General features: G+C 39.0%; 1 protein-coding gene across 2 annotated transcripts; it reads left to right on the forward strand.

Annotated features, from left to right (window-relative positions):
- Positions 1–810: 810 nt before the first annotated feature.
- On the forward strand, positions 811–17,065 carry postna (periostin, osteoblast specific factor a). Of its 2 annotated transcripts, XM_085174927.1 has the most exons (23): positions 811–1,178; positions 2,541–2,639; positions 6,645–6,709; positions 6,815–6,972; positions 7,076–7,240; positions 7,345–7,491; positions 7,617–7,758; positions 8,511–8,723; positions 8,813–8,947; positions 9,135–9,283; positions 9,681–9,817; positions 10,155–10,285; positions 10,457–10,587; positions 10,936–11,038; positions 11,125–11,192; positions 11,286–11,331; positions 11,420–11,455; positions 13,838–14,374; positions 14,484–14,513; positions 15,842–15,886; positions 16,102–16,188; positions 16,275–16,310; positions 16,393–17,065. In XM_085174927.1, the coding sequence occupies exons 1-23, from the start codon at positions 1,060–1,062 to the stop codon at positions 16,446–16,448; spliced, it is 2,835 nt and encodes a 944-aa protein (XP_085031053.1). In that variant the 5' UTR covers positions 811–1,059; the 3' UTR covers positions 16,449–17,065. The 2 variants fall into 2 exon arrangements, with proteins under 2 accessions (XP_085031053.1, XP_085031054.1); XM_085174928.1 differs by lacking the exon at positions 15,842–15,886.
- Positions 17,066–21,471: the final 4,406 nt, after the last annotated feature.

Consider the following 21,471-nt stretch of genomic DNA (forward strand, 5'->3'; position numbering starts at 1 on the left):
TGTCTGAGTTGTCTCGACCTGCATCTGTAAAGTGTGAAGCACACCTGTCGAAAAGTCAAGACTGTACATGAGGATGTCCGGAAAGCCTGTATTCATGATTAATTTATTCTTTGAAGCTGTATCAGATCTGGCTTCAATGTGGGAGACAGAGACAGCTGAAGGGAAAAAGTTGAGCTGATAACGATGAACATGACAGCAGGGAGGATGATGGGAGAAGAGGAGCGCAAAAGGGAGTTCAGGGGACGTTGATGGAAACGATGAATCAATATGATAAAAGTTAAAGGGGAGAACGGTGGGGTCCCAGGGGAGGTGTCAGGTTTCCTTCAAGCATGTCAAGTAAAATACCTCATGCATGATTTACACCTCTATTTTATAGCATTTTATATCAACTTTATTTACATTTGTTGCCAGAAGTCTCATGAAGAGAGATCAGGGGTATGCTTAGAGCCCGTGTTTAGGTGTTATTGTCAAACTAGTGTTTTGATCTGTATCTTAAAATCTGCTTTTCTTTATGCATCTTTATTGGCATCTTTTTTTATTGCAGTGCAAATTCTGTGGGTGTTAGCCTCAGAAAAAAACTAATCCTCTAATATTTTACATACAATGATCAAATCATCACTGGTTTGTATACTTTAAACACAATTCACAGTTTGGAGGCAGGCGGGCACTGCGGCTTGTACAGCAACGTAAAGTTTGAAGTACAGGGTGCCCTTGGTGCTCTGGGATGTGACGGTGGTCTGCAAATTCCTGCAAAATTCATACGAACATGAGGGAGGAGGAGAGTTGGTGGAGGAAGGATTTCAACTGAATAGAAGGGTGTATGCGGGTGGGAGAAGGATATAATGGTATGGAACAGACAGTGAAGAACTAAAAAGGGAGTGGGTGTGTTAGAGAGAAGCTTGTTCATATAAAAGCTCCCTCTCTCATTTGTGTTCCCATATATCCTGTATGTTTCTGGGGACTTCTGCTTGTGTGTGCGTGTGTGTATGTGTGCACTTGAAAGACAAGAGCAGTGTGTGTTTGAGCCCTTGCAGCACTGAGGACTGATAACTTCACAGGATGCATCGGTTTCTGGTGGTGACCTTAGTGTTGGTGGCCTTCTGCAGTCTGGAGACCACAGCTTTTTCAGCTTATGACAAGATAGTCACCCATAGCCGCATACGGGCCAGGGATCAAGGGTAGGTAGACTTAGTATTTTTCCTATCACCTTGTTTGCAGATGTAAGAACATAAATTGTATGATCTGGCAATAAACTGCAGCATTTGTAAAAGGTTAGACCACGTCAATTATTTAATATGGTTTTAAATCCTACTGAGCACTACAGTTTCATGAACAGATCAGTCATATTGATGAAAAATAGGAAATTCCGCTTGATCGTCAACATATTTAACATGCAAAAATCAACAACTGAAGTCCAGAGAAATCCAAATACTGTAAGAAATAACCCTTTCTAAAGTTTTTCTAGTGTATTTCTTATTGAAATATTCCAAATATTATTAATTGTGTATTTATTAATTATGTAATTAATGTAATTTAAAATTCACATGTAAATTGAATAAGATGAATCTTCTTTAAAATCATATTTTGGATTAAGACTGATGCCAAAATGAACCAAATAATTAGTTCCGCCTCTTGGGTGGTTTTGACCTTACTGTAAGTACAGTACACTTGCGGCGCACATTACTGTAGCAGATACTGTACATTAGTGTTTTGTCTGCTTGATTAATAAAGCACCATTATTACTTGCTGAAATAAATGTCTGCTAACTTGAAAAAAAACCCCTCCACAAAACAGACAAAAAATGCACATGCATCAAATTTTGGTTTTACGTAATACACCATATGGACAAAAGTACTGGACCACACCCCTTTATCTTTAAATTCACGTGTTTGGGGTATAAAATCAAGCAGCTACTCACACAGCCTGTCCTCACAAACATTTGTGAATGGGAAAGGTTGTTGTTAAGAACTCACTGAATCCAAGTATGGTACCGTGTTAAGATGACAGCATTGCAACAAGTCAGCTCATGAAGTTTCTTCCATCCTAGAAATACCACAATGAACTGTAAGTGAAAAGTGGAAGCAATTAGGAACCACATCAACTCAGCCATGAAGTAGCAGAGTTGATGTGATTCCTGTCCTGCAGCTCTTAGTGTTTAAAAGCTGCCAACACTCTGATGACTGCACAGCTCTAAACTTCCTCTGACATTAACATCAGCACAGAAAGTGTGCTCAAGGAGCTTCATGCTTATCGGTTTCCCTGAGTGAGCAGCTCCTGTACTCTTCATTTGTTGGTGACCCAGTACTTTTGTCCATATAATGTCTTATTAACATAAATATTGCATATTTGATATGTGTAAATCGCTTTTTTCTGCCATGCATTCTTTTCCATTTCATACATACACACCTCCCCACATCTTCTCATGGTCTTTTTTGTCAACTTGTCTATGCTTGTTGCCTTCCTTCCCCCTGCTACGCTCGTACAGTTCCATATCCTGACCTTCCTCCTGATCCTGTTCCTTACCCTCTCCTCTCTTACAGACCCAATGTGTGTGCTTTACAGCAAGTCACGGGGACCAAGAAGAAGTACTTCAGCACATGCAGGAATTGGTACAAACGCAGCATCTGTGGCAAGAATACGTAAGTGTTTACTGAAAGACAGAATGGATCTAATTAGCGCATATTTTTATCATTATTTGCACTGAATTAGACTGGTCTGATCAAAAGTGCAAACCACACCCAGCTTCATCACCCAGCAACTTTAGGGTGCTTGTGGTGGATTTATTTATTTAGGTTATTTCCTGCAGAATGATTTCATAAAGTATTACATGAAACGCACCTAAAGGAGTGTAAGGCTTAGTTGGAGCTGTTCTGGTATACTTAAGTGCAGCAGCAGCAGAAAATAACATACACACTTAGTCTCTGTCGTTAGCCCACATGCACACACAAGAACACACATGTAGACATACACCCATCTGTTTTCAGTCATGCAGTCAACTGGAGCACCTGTTGCGGTATCGATAAGGCTGAAAATGGGGTGTGAGCTCAGGGGTGAGTCATTTTCTCCCAAAACAGTACAGCAGTAGACATGAAAACAACCAGGAACTACTGGTCAAAACATGTGACAGTAGATTACGAGAAGCTAGTAGGGGTTTCTAAGATAAGAAACACAATTGCTTGGCCTCATCGTTACATCACTACCAAGTCCCATTAGGCTATTTACAAATTATTTTGTCAGATCTTTGTGTAATGTGAATATGGCATATTTAAAATGTTTAAATTAAACAATTTCTAAAATAGGATTTTGTTAGCCAAAAAAAATAAATTTCAATGCATTTAACTTTTTTCTGGTTTATAACTTAATTTGTTAGTTCATGCAAAAGGTTTGTAGTGTTACAAACAGCAAAATCTACGTTTTTGCTAAGTTTTTCCCCACAGAAAGCACTTTGCTAAACAGCTGGAAGTGTTCAGTATGTTCTCCTCTTATCTGTCTCACTTTGTAGTGCACCACTGGTGATAGATTGGATCACCCAGAGAGATACCCTGTTTTGTTTTGGTTAGTTGTTTTGTTCTTTTCCAACGCTAGTGGGTCAGTCACACACTTTCACGTTTAATCTTTTTCAAATGGTTTTGTTGCTGTTGAGCATCCTGAACATATTTCCAAAACTAAACTTTGATCTTACACCGCTGGTTAAAAGCATGTGTAGTTTCAGGTCACTATACCAACCTAAAAGTATTAACTATTAACCTAACATAGTTGGGGATTTGCTCATGTTTCTCTTGATATAATGGTACCATAGGATCTTTTGAGGATTTCATTTGAATTGAGCTGTTGGATGAAAGAAATGTTTTTCTGTTAAAGAAAACAATTTGCAGGAAGCACAAGATGTGTGATTAAAATTAAGTGGAGTTTATAATAAACCACTGTAAAAGTCAGATTCTTAAAGATGTATTAATTTAGAGGGAGTCTACACCAATCTATACAAAAAAAGCCCTTCTACACAATATTAAGACCAGACGGATGAGGATGGAACAGAGACTGTTCATTAGTGATTAAAGAGGATTAAAAAAACACACTCCAATGTCTTTATCTGGTGCCAGAAAACCCCACCTAAAGTCTTTGTATGAGTACAGTGTGTGTGTGTGTGTGTGTGTGTGTGTGCGTGCGTGCGTGCGTGCATGCATGCACCAAAGCCCCATATTTGTACATCTGCTCATCTGGAAGCCACATTGAGTTGTTTCATGCTGTGATACAACCAGGGGCTTGGCTACAGTGCACTGGCTAATTCTGTTTCAGGTCTCTGTTGAATCTATTATCCTGTCAGAGCGTAGCTGGGGAGCAATGACTTCATACCTTCCTGACAGCCAGTCATGGAGGGGTATTTATGTATTTTATATTACCGAAATTAGTGTCAAGGCAAAGAGGGATTGCTCTATAAGCAACATGCCTCTTTGCACAAGATGACTAATTCAACACATTCAGCAGAATCAAACACACACTTATAGAAAGTGTGTGTGTACATGCACATGTGTGCTTGTGTGTGTGTGAATGAGGTTTTCAGTTGAGGGGACTTGAATCTACTTGCATACTGACTATGGTTGTGTTACTTGCTTGTTTGTTTGTAAGAATTACATTTTTATGTTACATTTTATGCAGTTAGCAGCTATGGTTGAGGTTGGTGTACTTGCAGTAAGCTATTTTTTTTAAAAAGTATTGCTTTGGCGTAATTTATCAATACTGGTGATTCCTGAATAGAAAGCAAACTATTGATAGACTGGTTTACTGTAAATCATGAAAAACTAATGTGAACATGTGGAAACACAATGTTTCCATGAGAAAAAGGCAGGAAAACCTCAAGGTCTGCAAAATGTAATGAAAGTGTAATGAGCTCAAAGAAAAAGTCAAAACCAATTTCCGGAGCTGAAAACTCAGGAAGTGTTTCAAATTAAACCCCAGTACAGGTTATTCACTTCCTAGTTTGTCTTAGAAAATGTTCGTTAACTGGGAACTAATCCTAATCAAATGCTATCAAACCATCTATGGTTTGTTTGCTCTCAGTAAAACTTCTCACATTAGAGCTACAGTACTGTCCTGTGTCTCATTATATTAGCCTTCTCACACCTCATTCTTTCATTCATGCCAATGCAAAAGAGTGCCAGCTGAGCTCCTGTTATGAGCACAGCTTATCTGGTGCTTATCTTGCATTTTGTCATGGAACGGGGAAAGGAGGACCCAAACACAGGACTCTTGGATGCAGACAGTGCGTGTATTTACAGTGCAGTAAATAATAACATGACAATCAATCCCCGTGCGCACTCCCCATGTGCATTCCCCAGTGTCGGTGCTCTGTGTCTCTGCTCCCTTTGTGCTTCCATACAACGCGCTCGCTGCCCTCTTGTCTCTGCAATCCTCTTGGAGAAATCACAGAGGCAGCCGTTAGAAAGCCCACAATTGTGATAGACTCACCCTTTCAACTGACTTGCTGGGAAACTGACGGGAAGTCTTGCAACGATCCAGCATCCACGGGAAGCTCAGCCATTCTTCTAAGTAGCTCCCCCAGACGAGGCTGATCAGCAGCAGGTGTGTGCCATCATCCTCCTCGGGTGTGGCCACACTCACCAGGCCTGATGGTGCCTGTAAACCGGCCTTCCGGATACACACACACACACACAAACGCCTATTCACACAAACATGGAAAAGATGGAAACAAGTACCACACAAACCCATAAAAAAAAAAAAAAAACAGTCCACAAACGCTCATGAACCCTGGGTCACCAGATCCAGGTCCATGACACATTTCTTTGAGTTATGCTTTTACAAGTTTTGATAAGCCTTTATTTCCACCTAAAATTTAAATGAAGACACCCCGTCTGTTTTTTAGAAGTGAAATTAAAGAATGAAAATCTGTGAGGAATGTTTTCTGGAAAATTTACAGACTACAGGATTCGACTTGACAAGTGAGACGTCTGATAGCAGTCTACCACACAGAAGAGAGGAAACTGAGTAACTTAGAGTTGTCCATAAAAATGTAACAGTTAACAGTCTGTTTTTTTGATAATAGTGCTTACACATGATCCTGTATTTTTTTTTCTTTCTTCTTTTCAAGACAGAAAAAAAGTTACTAGAGATCTTCCCAGTCACCAAATTTTTCTTAATTAACCTCATGTTGGGACTTTTTCTTGTGGAAACACAAACCATGTAAATGTTTTTTTTTTCTCCTTTCCAGTCTGCTTAACTTGTTGGTTTTTTGACTGTTTTTTTTTTATGTTTAATTCATGTCAAACTTTTTCACAAGTTTACTATGTGGTGTTCAGGTGAGCCAGTGTCAAGAGTTACTTCCTCATTTGTTGTTTTCAATGCCCTCATTCCCAGGGCTCCTCATTATCTCACAGCTGCACAGGGTTTTTTTTCAATGACTCATTTATTTTAGTTTGTTGAGATGGTACAGTTTTGTTTCGGTTCATCACCTTGTGTTAGAGTCATGTAGACTCTTGCTCTGTTTGAAATTTATATGATAAAGATGCACAACCCTGAACAATTAAATTATTTATTTTTGACATTTTATATCTGGATTAAATTAATTTATGTTTTTAATGATTATCTATTTATTGAATAACTCACTGCTCTTTTAATTTTTTTGGCAGGATGGTTGTATATGAATGCTGTCCAGGTTATATGAAACTCGAGGGTACAAAAGGATGCACTGCAGGTAGGTGGATGGCTCAACAGATTCATTCAAAATCAACTAAAAATTACAATATATTCAATATGAATATTTCCTCTGGTTTCTCACAACTCTCAACCTCACCACCAGTGGCTCCCATTGACCATGTGTATGGTACACTGGGCTTTGTCAAGGCTACAACCACACAGCAATATGCTGAAGTCTCTAAACTGAGAAAAGAAATTGAGGGAAAAGGCGCCTTCACCTTGTTTGCGCCTAGTAATGATGCCTGGGATGAGCTGGACCCTGTGAGTAAACCCGTGTTTAAAACCTTAGAGAGAAATGCATTTACAATAATGTCTGCTCAAACACAGTTATACTTTGATGAAACTAACACTGTGATTTTTAAAGGCTCAACGATCTGCACTAGAGAACAATGTGAACATTGAACTCTACAATGCTCTGCATTACCACATGGTAAACCACCGTGTCCTCACCAAAGACATGAAGAATGGCATGACTGTCAGTTCCATGTACAATGAAGAGGGACTGCACTTCAACCACTACCCAAATGGGGTCAGTTTATGAACGGTGTAGACAAGACAATTATTACAATTATATCTATAAGAGTCAATTAAGCCATTGATTGTTTGATCTTCATAAAATATTTACTTCCTAAGGTTGTTACAGTGAACTGTGTCAGGATTCTCCATGCTAACCAGCTGGCCACAAATGGTGTGGTGCACGTCATCGATCGGGTAATCAAGGCCGTGGGGAACACCATCAAGGATCACTTGGAGCTCAATGAAGACCTTTCCTCTTTTAGTGTATGAAACTATTCTCAAAAAAGTTTGCAGTTGTACAGTTCACCATTAACAAACAGTAACTTTTATCCAACTCATTATAGCATCTGATTCTTAGAAAAATGTTTACGTCGTGTCTTTTTCCCCAGACTATCGCATTAGCTTCCGATGTGATGGACAAGCTGGGTGAGCCTGGCCAATACACCTTGTTTGCTCCAACTAATGACGCCTTTGACAAAATGACCCCAGACTACTTGGAGAATATCATGGAAGACCCGGCTGTTGTTAAAGGTACAGTAAAAATGTGATGCCTTAATGAGAGCATAAAGTACAACTTTAACATTTTCACATATTGGCATTGTTCCAGTGGCCTGGTAAATATGCTAAAAAAGGGCCACTACTACTATGAGCCACTATGAGCGTGTGCGGCAGCTTCACACAGCTCATAGTAGGCCCGCAGACAAATTGATATCAAGTGGACTTTGAACTTTGAACTTGTTTTGGATTGACAAATCCAAAAACCATACAAAAACAGCTTATCTGCTTATTTGCTGAGTCATGAATACAGGCATGAAGTCAGTCTCTATAGTGACATGCTTCTTCTTGGAATAAAATACAATTCCAATAAATTATTAGACTAATGATATAAGACCAGCTTCCAAAGATTATATTAGAGCCAATGAATAATTTGACCTACATAATAATGGTGACTTAATTTGAAATTTTGCTTGTGTTTCTAATGCATTGCTTTTGCAGGCTAAATTTGTTGGCTTAGCCTGATAGTCGGGCTCAGCTGTGGCTGCAGTGGCATAAATACATGCCTAAATGTAAATAATGAGCACAGAGAACATTGATGTTTGATTCATCTGCGTACCTGTAATTCCTGAAGAACACATCACAGCACAAGCTTCACATAATAATTAGATACTTTAAGCGTGTAATTTGAGTTGCAAGCCTATGTTCAACTTGTGTTTATGTTTATTTAATTACTCAATTAAATGTAATTCATTTTGCCTCTTTCACACTTTGACCAACCTTGTCAGCCCTGGTGAACTACCACCTGTTAAAGAGTGTCCAGTGTGCAGAAGCAATCATGGTAGGATCTGTGTATGAGACTGCAGAAGGCAGCAGCATAGAGATTGGCTGTGACGGTGACAGTCTGACTGTGAACGGCATCAAGATGGTCCTGAAGAAGGACATTGTAGCGACCAATGGCGTCATCCACCTGATAGACCAGATGCTGATCCCAGACTCAGGTACAAACACATTTTGAGGTTGTTTAAATCGTTTGGCGTCTTCCTTTTAATGGGTCACAGGCATATCTTTTTTGTATTTTTCATGTCAGCCAAGGAAGTGAAATCATTACTGGAAACCTCCCAGAGCACTTTCAGCAGTAAGTTGTCTGAACTGGGCTTAGCTGAATCCCTGGGTCCAAAGACAGAGTACACCCTCCTAGCTCCTTTCAACAGTGCCTTCACTAGTGAGTTGAAACATGTTCTTATCTATAGAAAAGTAGCACTTTTTTTGTGGTTATAATATTTTGTCTTTTACAAACCAAAAATATTATAACGTATGCCACACTTTTAAATTGCAAGGCATTTTACCTTATTTGATCAGGATCTAAAACTATCCATCTTATTTAAATCTCTGACATTTCTCTCTGTCAGGTGAAGTGATGTCAATGGACACAAACATGCTGAGACTCATTTTGGAAAACCACATCTTGAAGATAAAAATGAAACTGAGTGAGCTTTACAACGAACAGACGCTGGAAACAATCGCTGGCAAACTGCTACGAGTCTTCATTTACCGCACTGTGAGAATTCTCTGTGTGTGTGTGTGTGTGTGTGTGTGTATTGTTACGTTAACCAAGTGAAATCTGAAAGAAAAAGAGAAAAACCACAGAAAGTAGTAACTTAGTCTGATTTATGTGAGCCTTACTAAGTGTGTGGTATATTGTTGCTGACTTTAAAAATCTGGAAAACGTCTAATTACTACAGCTTTTGGCAGATGAAGTGTGTTTCTGCTCGACTAGATAGCATATTAGAGTCAGCTGGGTTTAATTTCTCCACAGAAACATTGTCTTATTCTGATTGATGACAATCAAAAAAGAAAGGCTTACAGCCCTCCTCCACACAAGCAAATAGTTACCAGATTTGTACAGTGAATTTTAAACCTGTGGCTTAACTTTATGAATGCTCCTTTTTTGACAGGCCGTGTGCATAGAAAACACATGTATGGTGCGTGGCAGTAAGGAGGGGAGCAATGGGATGCTCCATTCTGTGAGGTCTCTAATCAAACCACCTGAGAAAACTATCTATGAGCTCCTGATTTCTGACGGACGTTTCAAGTAAGAGCAAAGTATCATTCTAAAATACTTGTTGCTGAAAATAATTTCTCTTTGAGTCAAGTGAGATTTTTATCTCCAGTAGTGGGGATGGAAACAGTGATCGCACATTGCTTGTGTGCATAATAAAACATCTTTTTCTGAAAGATAAATTTGAAGTCTGAACCACAACACTAAGGCTGTGAAAAAAATATACTTCCAGTGGATCATTAAAATCACCTGATTTCCACTAACCGATTATTGTAAACACTTAAACTGTCATTGCTCTTAAATGTTGTTCCTATTTTATTCCTGCATCCCTGATTTTCTTCTTTTCTTTCTGTTATTTGAATGAATGTAGGAAATTCCTGTCGTTAATGGAAACAGCAGGTCTGTATGATCTGTTAAAGCAGAAAGGCTCTTACACCGTCTTTGCACCAACGGACGATGCCTTTGTCGACCTCAGCAAGGAAGACATGGCTCTGCTCAAAAGTGAGTACCCCACTGCAGTGAGCACATATCCACTTATCTTTTGAAAAACCCAGCAATGCTGTCAAGGTATCTTGATCTAATAGGGAACTATTTGATGCAGAAATGAGAAAAAAACATTGTTTAACATTGTGTAAAATATGAATTATAATTCCTTCGTATTGACACCGACAGGTGATCTAACTTTCCTGAGAAACATCCTGCTGTACCACTTCAGTAATGGTACCTTCATCAATGGAGGATTAGAGGGAGGAGTTACCAATCTGCTCAAAACCTTCCAGGGCAAGAACCTGCAAGTTAAATCTGTATGTCATCTTTTTGAGTTTTTTTTTTTTTTTTTAAATAAAAAAAGCCAGCAACGAGTTTCTAAATCCTTCTGGGAATGTCATAGAACGTTAATTTCAGATGTATCAGCTAATGAAACTTGTGAAATCATTCTTAGATTAATGTTTAAAATTCAGCCCACGGGCAGAAAAACTTTTCAAACTCAGCTCAAAGTGTGATTTGCCTCAGTTTTGCACGTTGGGCAATTGTAGCATATTAGTAACGTTAATAAATGGAATTCCCAGCTCTCACACTGCATTCTTCTTAAATGACCTAAATATTCTTAAATTTGTGTGAAGGTAACGTTTAATTGTGTTTGGTTTTACCAGGTAGACAGCTCTATCAATGTCAACTCTGTGGATGTGCCAGACAGTGACTTGATGGCAACAAATGGTGTGATCCATATAGTGAAGAATGTTCTTTACCCAGGGGGTAAGAACATGTGCTGTGTGTTCACCTGTATGCCTGGTTGCATTCTGTTTGTTTAATATATTAAATGTGACGCGTATTACTTACAGACCTTCCTGTGGGCCGTCAGGACCTCCTGATCCTCCTGAGGAAGCTGATTAAGTACATTCAGATAAAGGTAGTGAAGGGGAAACCCTGTCTGTGTATTTGTGTAGAGGTTTCACCGGTTGACTTTTGAAGCTTTTATTCTGTTATGCTTTTTTTTTTTTAGTTTGTCTCTGGATTTTCTTACACTGACATCCCGCTCACCTTCATCAGTAAGTTTCCATAATATCACTATCACTGTATTATGTTTAGATATTTTTGCCTGAGCAGGAACCTAAAACTAATTTTATTACTTCACAGAAAGGACTATCACAAGAACTACTCATTTTGTTGAAGGTAAGACCTACGGCTAACTACACAAAGGACTTGAATCTGCACTTATTTGATTTACAATCTGCAGTGATCATAAATAACAGACATTCCTTTAAAACAAATGCATATTCTTTGCTCAATAATACAAATGCATAAAGTGAAATCTGTCTTGCAACCACATTAATAATTCATGTCTCATAGGAGGTTTCTCAGAGGAGTAAGTACGTACCAGTTAAAAGTCTGGACACACTTACCCATATATTAGATAGGGATTGTAGGTCTCAAGACATATTATTTGTCAGTATATTTGTATGTTTTTTAATCAAACAAATGAATATAAGAAGGAAAAATCAGTCTTTACTTGGATCCTTTGTGGTAATACTTATGTAGAGGCCATTGCTTTGCTGGGTGGGTTCAGAAAACAAAGGGTTTTTCAGATCTCAAGAGGATTTTCATTTCATCTTTTAAGAAACCATGTTCATAAGATTTAAGGGCTACAATAACTAAATCTAAAAATACAACTTTACAGTGATTATACAATCGATGTGTGATTACTCATCTGGGAATCCTAACTATTCCTCATACTAAGCTACGTAAGCTAAATACTTTATCATTCTTGAAGTATTTATAAAATCACATACTGAATTTCACCAGAGAAACATACACACACACACACACACACACACACACACACACACACACACACACACACACACACACATGAAGAGAGAGAGAGTATGCATAGTCTGCAAACGGCTACCAAACAGCCATCATAATTCATCATATAATGAGAACAGAACAAATCAACAACTGACAATGACTAATTAATATTAAAATCTGTAACATAATGTATTGTTTGGAGTTTAGTCTGTTACTGTTACTATTTTTACCATTTCTTCTTGGAGCAACCCACATAACCCACATAATTTCCTTAGGGGTTAATAAAGTATTCTGATTCTGATTGGTTCAGGATCACCTGCCATTATCCAATGACACATCTGCTTACCTGCATCTTTTGCTTGTTTCTCCTCCTCTTCTTTTCTCTTTTTTCTAAACCGAGCACCTGATGGCTTTCAACTTTTCTTGTCCATCTTGGTTTTAATTTTGCACTCCAGTATGAACACCCATCCCCCAACTCGAGGATCACCACAACATAACCTTATAAACCTACACCTCAGTTCACTTTGTCTAGGGTTTATTTCTGCAATTTTGCACAACTCAGGATTCAAATCCTGAACACGTAATGGGCTTGGACTGAAAACATTATGAATGAAATGTGGTCTACTTGGAAGCAGCAGGGCTCTCCTCCCCTTTCGACGTCTTGTGTGTGAGACTTTAAATCATCAAACTATAAAATATAAATTTTAAATTGTTATTGATCCCTTTATCCCGAGTCCTAAAGTGTATATTTATTTTCTTACTCTTCTTATATTTATTGTTTGTTTACTTGCACTGCTGTAACTGGAGCCTCGTCGTCTCGTCTCTCTATATACTGTACTATCAGGCGCACCGAGGGCTCTCGCGCTCACTTCTCACATACAGAATTTCAAAAAAACATCGGCGCAAATAATAAGTCTGTATCATAATGTCTGGTGTTTTCGTGTTTGTTAGTTTGCTTTTATTTTGTTTTATTTTGCGAGCTGGTTATAAGATGCTGCTCCAGGCACACCTCGCAAACCGAGGGTGCCCTTACTCCCAGCAAATGGGCAATAGAAAACCGATCGGTGCCTATGCCATCCCCAGCATGCGCTGGCATGATGTCAGGGCAGCATGAGTACGAGCATTTTTTTTTTTTTTTTGCCGATGCCCGTGATGCCGCCCCCCACCACGATGCCGCTCCGGGCAACCACCCGTGTTGCCTGTATCAAAACCCGCTACTGGACATGATCTTGGCTCTGATTACTAAAAAGGGCACTTATCAAGCAACCTCAGGCCAAAGATCAGCCTTCTGATAAAAATGGAAATCTTTCACCTTTCAGCTGGCTCTTGTACATATACTGTCACACACACACACACACACACACACACATAGACAGACAAAAAGTGATATTTTTGGCAAATGTTTCTTGGGGAAGGTTCTGGGGTTAGATGGGGATATTTTGCCAGATGCTCACATCTCATTTATTATAATTTAAACCAGTAGTTTTTGAAACTGAAAGATGTGCACTCTAAACCAACTAAAGAAAAAAGTGAGTGTTACAAAGTGTGTAAGTGCAGGATTGATTAAGGCCTCCTTTTTTTCAGTGCTGCAATCACTTACCATGCTCATGCCATCTTCTTGGTTTGAATGCATGTTCTTATCTGCTTGGACTCCTCAGACTCCTCCATAATAAAGAATTTGAGGGAGTTACACCCTTATTCCCTACATTCTTGACCGATGCTGAAATTACCTTTCCCTCTCTACAGTTCCTGAGTCAACGGTGATCCGCAATGTTACCAGGGTTATTTCAGTGGAACCATCTATCACTACCATAAAAAGAGTTATCGAAGGGGACCCTTCACTTTTCGAAGACATCAAAACGAACTTTTCAATTACTACCGAGATCATCAAAGGGGACCCTACACTTACCGAAGTCACCAGAGTCATAGAACGGGACGCTAAAGTTTCCAAAGTCACCAGGGTCATTGAAGGGGACGCTAAAGTTTCCAAAGTCACCAGGGTCATCAAAGGCGACCCTGAAGTTTCCAAAGTCACCAGGGTCATCAAAGGGAACCCTACACAGACCAAAGTCACCAGGGTCGTTGAAGGAAACCCTACACAGACCAAAGTCACCAGAGTCATTGAAGGAAACCCTACACAGACCAAAGTCACCAGGGTCGTTGAAGGAAACCCTACACAGACCAAAGTCACCAGGGTCGTTGAAGGAAACCCTACACAGACCAAAGTCACCAGGGTCATTGAGGGACAGCCTTCCATTACCAAAGTTACAAGAGTTATTGATGGTATTTTTTGTCAAAAATGCTTATATCATTCATTTTCCATCATAGATGATCAAATTTGAAGCTAACAAAGATTTTGGAACAGATTTGATGATGTTGCCTTGAATGACAGGTGCTAGTGTTGGTGGAGATGGCAGCACAGGTGAGTTTCCTTTGCATGTTTACTGATTTGAATACTGTAGTAGCATTATTCTTAGAGCGTTCATGCACCTTCTAACAGATCTGCATGATGATATTAGCCACTGTGTGTCACTCTCATTTAATGCAGATTTAATTTCACCTTTAATCACATTTTTGTGTGGTGATCAGCTACTAAGTCAGATACTGTTTTCCTGGTTTGCACCATTCTTTGTCTTGAGTTGATCCTTTTGTGAATGCCTCATCTTCAGTAACTACTCTCACTTCCTGTATGGTGTATACTGTATTTCTCTCTGGCTGGCTAAGTGGCAGCCAAAGCCGCCATTGCTGCTTGAACCTGTCATCTCAGTTTCTCAGATTTGTGAAAGCATCCAACGACTACTGTGTTCGACGGGGTGAACAATGGCAAACTTAAATCCTGACAGAAATCACAGGAACTGAGCTGCAAGGTTCGACAAGACACTTTGAAAGTGTCTTGTCGAGGTAGAAGGAAATCCTTCAACAGACTAATCAACATGATCAATAAACTAAACAGACAGGTGGGAGGTGTTGTTTGATGAAGGCTTAGATGGCTGGATCATAATTTGAGGTTGGAACTAGAGATCAAACAGACAAGCAAAACACTAAAGGAGAGAGGAGTTAGCAATTAACTCAGCAGTGAGGCTCATGACTGAGGTACCCAAAAGATGGACAAGTGTTGATTGGAGCAAGATTTACCCAAAAATGAATTAGTCCTCATTTCGGGCTGGATACATCAAACTGCTCTTTATTGTTTGTGTGTTTGTTTGTGTCCGGGACAGCCAGATATGTACTGCTCGGAAAGCCCTGTTTAACAGCCTGGTTCATGGGATTGCACAGAATATGACGACAATCTTTGGCAAGCATGCAAGGAACATAGGTTCATTTTTGCAATCCATCTGCTGGATAGACATCCAATTCCATCCTAGTATAGATGTTGTTGTTTCTTAGGGGAGGTTGCACATCCTCTATGTTGTGACATGTATGTGTGAGAATTGTGCAGTGTGCAAATTATATTATTATATTATCAGACCACTGGGCCATTGTCTTTTGGGTACAATAGCAGGTGATCTTTCAGCTGCTTTTCTGGTGTCTTGCAGCTTATTTCTTGGGCTAATGGTACTGTGTGTCTGTGTGCAATATGTGTATGTTCATAAGCTTACCCATGTGTGCTTGACTCTGTGTTGGTGGTGGCGGAGGAGGTGTTTTATGGGGTGTATGTGCCTGTCAGTCTGTCCATTTGTCAGTCAGTACTTGTACAGTTGCTAAGTCGTTAAATGACTTTCAACACCCTTCTCCGCTGCCGGTCTGAAGGTGGAGCCAGACACACCACGGCGAACGAGCCTCAGATCATTGAGGGTAATGTGTCCTCCCATAAACACTTTATACCAAATAGGTTTATTTCAAATGTTTAATTTCCTTTGTTCCTTAAAATGATCATGATTATAAATCTATATTCAGTGCAAGTGGATACCTCAAGGTGGGAAAGTAATTAAGGAGCCTTTTTAAAAACTGATTTGACTCAGAACATGATTTCGGATTTTAGATGTAATGGTTTTGTTTCAAACGTTCAGGCCCAGACTTTTCCAGGATAACTACGATTCACGGAGACCCAAGTCTGATCGATGAGGAGTCTGAGAGAATTAGCAGAATCATTAAAGGTAATTGCTTTGACTTTAATTTTGTGACATACTTGTCTGTATATCTCTAATATACAAACTAACCATATTATCTCTTAAATTCGCAGAAGGAGGTAGATTTGCTGCTGCCAGGAAAGTTCCAGGTAACAGTATAATTACTTGCTGATGCATTCACAGCCTTTATCTTCTTAATACATTTTGTTCGCTCTGCTTCGTCTTTTTCAGCTGGAATGAAGAGGCGGGCAAGGCTGGTCAGGCGTCACCATAAGCCAAGGGAGTGAATCTTGCAGAAAGATAAACGCTTAGGGCTCACCACAAGGATTGTATGCATCTCCAACGCTCCTGGTCGAGCAGTGGTGTATTGAAAAACCGCAGATTGAGATTAAATTAATTTAGCCATTTCTTAATCCAAAGAACCATTAAGTTTGTTTGTTATTCCATCTGAGGCACAGTTCGTGTAATAGCCATACGATTAAACTCTTTATTTCCCTAATTTTGGTGTGTATGGAATAGTGTTTTTTAATGTGGGACAAAATAAGGTGAAAGGTGAGGTATATTGTACGAGGATTGTTGTTTGTTTGTTTTTTTGATATCACTTTGCAAACAGATTAGTTGGAAAGAGTTTTATATTCTTTTTGTTTGTTGTTTTTTGTCATATGGTGCTCTGTTTTAAATAGTGTTTTACCGGTAGATCTTCTACTGTACCTCTGTAAATTATGGCATGATCATTTTAAAATGCCACGATGGGGTTTTTTCTATCATGACTGCGATAGATTGACAGATGTTTCATACTTTTGATTGGGAACTTGACTCGTGTATGTCTATACACAATCAGACTTTACAATGCTATGTTTGTACCTTACAAACAAGTGACCAATAAATGTGTGAATACAATGCAGATTATGACTAAAGAAATTCCTTTCATCTACTTTTCCATTATCTAACATGGCTAATCTGTCTGTAGAGCTACATATTGTATATGAATATACTGAAAGTAAACTGCTGGTGAAAAAAACCCCTAAAAAAGCATAAAACAATCAAAAGGTTTTCAAGAGTATTGACACTAAATCAGATGAGCAATCACTTCCTCAGACAGATGTCTATAAACCTAAGTTTAATTTTCATAAGAGTCCATAGACCTGAAATCAAATGTAGGCTGAATAACTTTTTCACTATTTTTTAAATGGTATAAATGAGAAATGTTCACAATTATATCTCATGTATATTATTACATCATCCAAAGTATTATAACTTACAGTGTATTTTTAATATGTTAATATGAGTATAACATGCAGGTTAAAATGAACAAAACAAAAAAAAGTTTTACACAGTTATTATTGTGTACTTAGTCCTGATTGTGTCTACTAATGTACAGGTAACATCTTCAAGAAGCATGCTTCATCTGCAAATCTGACAGTAGCCCTGGCAGCTACCTGTTGAGCTGTGATGACTTTGCTGTCATATCTTACGATCTTTATCTGACTAAATTATTCCAAACACTTTGAAAGCAAGATTTTGGACCAATTTCACTTTTGGATTTCAACCAAGGAGTGTCTTAACTGCAGCACATGCACATGCACTGATTGACCTCATGTTTTCCTGGTTTACTTTTGCTTCTGAGAATCACCATTACGCAAGAAGCCTCTGTCCATGCTGTAGCTCTTTAGTAATATAATTTAAATGACTGGTGGCAACTTGCCTCTGAAAAGTTAAAGTTTGCACAAGGAATGGTTGCGTAACATCCCAAGGCCCTGATAAAACTTGCTCACTCTGTTTTCAGCATGTTTTTTGTTCTCTTCTTTCATTCACAGACACAGAAAAATACTGAATATTGTTATTATGAGGATAATTACTTATGATAGTAACAGAGACACATTATTATTATTATTATTATTATTATTATTATTATTATTATTATTATTATTATTATTATTATTATTATTAGATAACAGACCTGGCCCACCTAAACATATGGTAAGGGTGTGCTTGGAAAGCCTGGCAGTGGCCCCGGTCCGCAAGATCTTCAACGCACACCTCGGAAGAGTTTCAACAGCATTCTGGGGGGGGGGGACCTGGGACATTGAGTCACCTCTATTGCTGAAGCTGCTGCGTCCACAAGGTGGCTCGTGCCTGTCGTGGTGTTAACCCAAGGCCAAGCAGAACACAGATCGGGCAGTGGCTGAAGCAAAAACTCGAGTGTGGAAGAGGTTCAGATAGGCCATGGAAAAAGACTTTCAGACTGCCTCGAAGAGATGCCTCTGTCAGTGCGGGTGGCTGTGGCTACAATGTAGCTTGCCATCATCAGTGTGTTAATGTGTGTGTGAATGGGTGGATGACTGGATGTGTAAAGCGCCTTGGGGTCCTTAGGGACTAGAAAAGCGCTATACAAATACAGGCCATTTACCATTTACCATTCTGGCAAACTATCAGAGGACTCAGGAGGGGAAAACGATGTTCTACCTGCACTGTGTGGAGTGGAGTGCTGTGACTTCGACTGGGAGTATTGTTGGGCGGTGGAAGGAATACTTTGAGAAACTCCTTAATCCCACCCCCACGTCTTCCGTGGAGGAAGCAGAGTCTGGGGACGAGGGGGCGACTCGCTTATCTCCCGTCTTTAAGAAGGCAACCGGAGGGTGTATTCCAACTATAGGGAAATCACACTCCTCAGCCTCCCTGGGAAAGTCTATGCCAGAGTGCTGGAAAGGAGAGTCTCTCCGTTGGTTGAACCTCAGCTCTTTATCCTCGCAAGGATATTTGAGGGTGCATGGGAGTTTGCCCAACCAGTCTACATGTCTTTTGTGGACTTTGAGAAGGCATTCAGCTGTGTCCCTCAGAGTGTCCTGTGGGAGGTGCTTTGGTGGGAGTATGGGGTGTCTGGCCCATTGCTACGGGCCATTCGATCGTTATACCACCGTTGAAAGAGCTTGGCCCACATAGCCGGCAATATATCGGACTCGTTCATTGGGTTCGCTGGGTGATGGACTCAGCAAGGGCTGCCCTTTGTCACCGATTCTGTTTGTAATTTTAATGGACAGAATTTCTAGGCGTAGCCTAGATCCAGGACATCATGGATAGATTATATCTCTCGGTTGGCTTGAGAATGTCTTGATGTTTCCCCGGACAAGCTGGAGGAAGTGGTTGGGGAGAGGGAGGTCTGGGCTAAGCAGAAGAAGATAGATGGATAATATATATATATATATATATATATATATATATATATATATAAATAACAGTACACAGATAACATTATTAATGAAATATTGAACTTTGAGCTCCAGCTATCTTAACTACAGTTTTTTTTTCCTATTGAGTGTTGTACAAAATTAATATATCTCCAGTATTTTTCATTGCATTTGTTAAGATTCATTGTAACACATTTAATATTGAAAGTTAGATGGAGAAAGATCAAACTTTGCATACACAAAGGAGCATAATAAATTAACAAAAAACAAAATCAACCCTGAATTATTGGAAAGTAGTAGAACTGATAGTAATTTAATAATTTAATGAGGCGCTCTTAAATCTGGTTCTTATGTTAATTGATCATACTTAATAAATCAGCTGCAAAATGTTTTTTTTTAATTGCTTGATTAGCAAAGATATATCATCGTTATTACTATTGTGCCACATGCACTGCTCCCTGCATTGATCCCTGTACATTTTTTTTCCATCATGTAGACACATTCTGGCCAAATTTTTATGTACTGAAACTGCGCTATATCTCCTGGGCTCTGACCCAAAGGATCCGTACACTCTTCCCCATCAATGCCAGACAGCTCTGCTGTTAATGCTCCAACTCTAAATTAAAACCAGCTGACCATAGCTGCAGATCTAAAATTTATGGAACTCAAGGATAGTCTGCAGAGACAAACAGCAAAGTGGCATCCAGGATTCACTTTAAGATTAATGTACTTTGACATCCAGCATTTACAAATGACTCCAAATATGTCACTGCTACTAATCATACTATGTGATTTCTTTCTGCTGTTGCATATTACATACAAAGACTAATATGCTACATTAAAGTAAAGTGTTTACAGGTGGTATCTTTAACAAATGAGGAGTCAAACCAGAACTTGAAAATTTTAAATTAAGAAAACATCAAAAGATAATGTCTTCACTTTTATAGCATAAACATCATAGATTGGCAGTAGAGGAGATATGAAATATCATAACATTGGATATGTATAAGGTTGCCATATTATACGTGAATAGTTAATAAGTATAAAATGCATACAGTACATCTGTACTGTACACTGTGCAAACAGATCATCAGGAATATTTTTGATTGTGAAAATTTATCATGGTGCAAATAAATATAGAAGAGTAAAAACTGAGTCTTCCGAAGCATCTAAAAGAGAAATGTTTTTCGTGTTCCCAAGAATATCAGGCCAAAAATGAAATACCCAGCCCCATGATACTTTATGCATAAAAATAATTATCATCTTCCCTTTCCACCTTCAACATTTTTTATACATTTCTATTTAGTTTACATTGAACTGTAATTCAAACAAAAATTGAATTTAAACTATAATAATTTAAAGAAAACAACACTGAGTAGAGAAACATTTCCAGTCATAAACACTGCAGGTGCTGCTGAGTATTAAACCACATGATCCAGCAGATTTTGGAGAATGGATGCTGTGGTCTGTCTGGGAGAATTCCATATCACTGAAGGATAACTATGACTGCCAAGACTCAACAGACAGTAACATGTGCAAGCTTCCAACTTAAGTAAAGCAGAATTTGCTGTGCAGAATCACTGGAGCCATTTGTGCTCCTGGCCAGTAGTTCCTCCATAGAGGGTGAAATTAATGTGATTGGTGTGACTGTGGAGAGGATGATGTCAGGCCTTGGAGATGCCCTTTGAGAGCACAAGCCAAAGAGGCTCTCTCTGTGTATGAGCTGAGTGACAAGACAGGGAACGGAAACTTGAAACTCGCATGGACGTGTTTGTTGTTGTTTTTTGTTTTGAGAGAGAGAGATAGTTAAATATATATATTTAGATGGATATTGATATAGATAAATTGAAAACTTCCTCATAATTAGGCAATTTTCTCATTTAAATCTACCTTTACTGTGTAGAATGTGGCAAAAGTTTATTTGATCTTACATCTAAGCCTTGACTAACCTCTAACACAGAACATGCACAGTGAGCTCATCCATTACCAGCCATGCTCACAAGAACAATTTTCCAAGGAATCACAAGGGAGTTGGGCAGGAAAAGTGCAACAGATTGTGGGAGTATTATGAGGCCACAGAGGAAGGAAGGAAGGTTAGGTGCTGTCTATCTCAGTTGCTGAT

This window comes from Neolamprologus multifasciatus, chromosome 10, assembly GCF_963576455.1.
Source record: "Neolamprologus multifasciatus chromosome 10, fNeoMul1.2, whole genome shotgun sequence".
Taxonomy (NCBI): Eukaryota; Metazoa; Chordata; class Actinopteri; order Cichliformes; family Cichlidae; genus Neolamprologus; species Neolamprologus multifasciatus.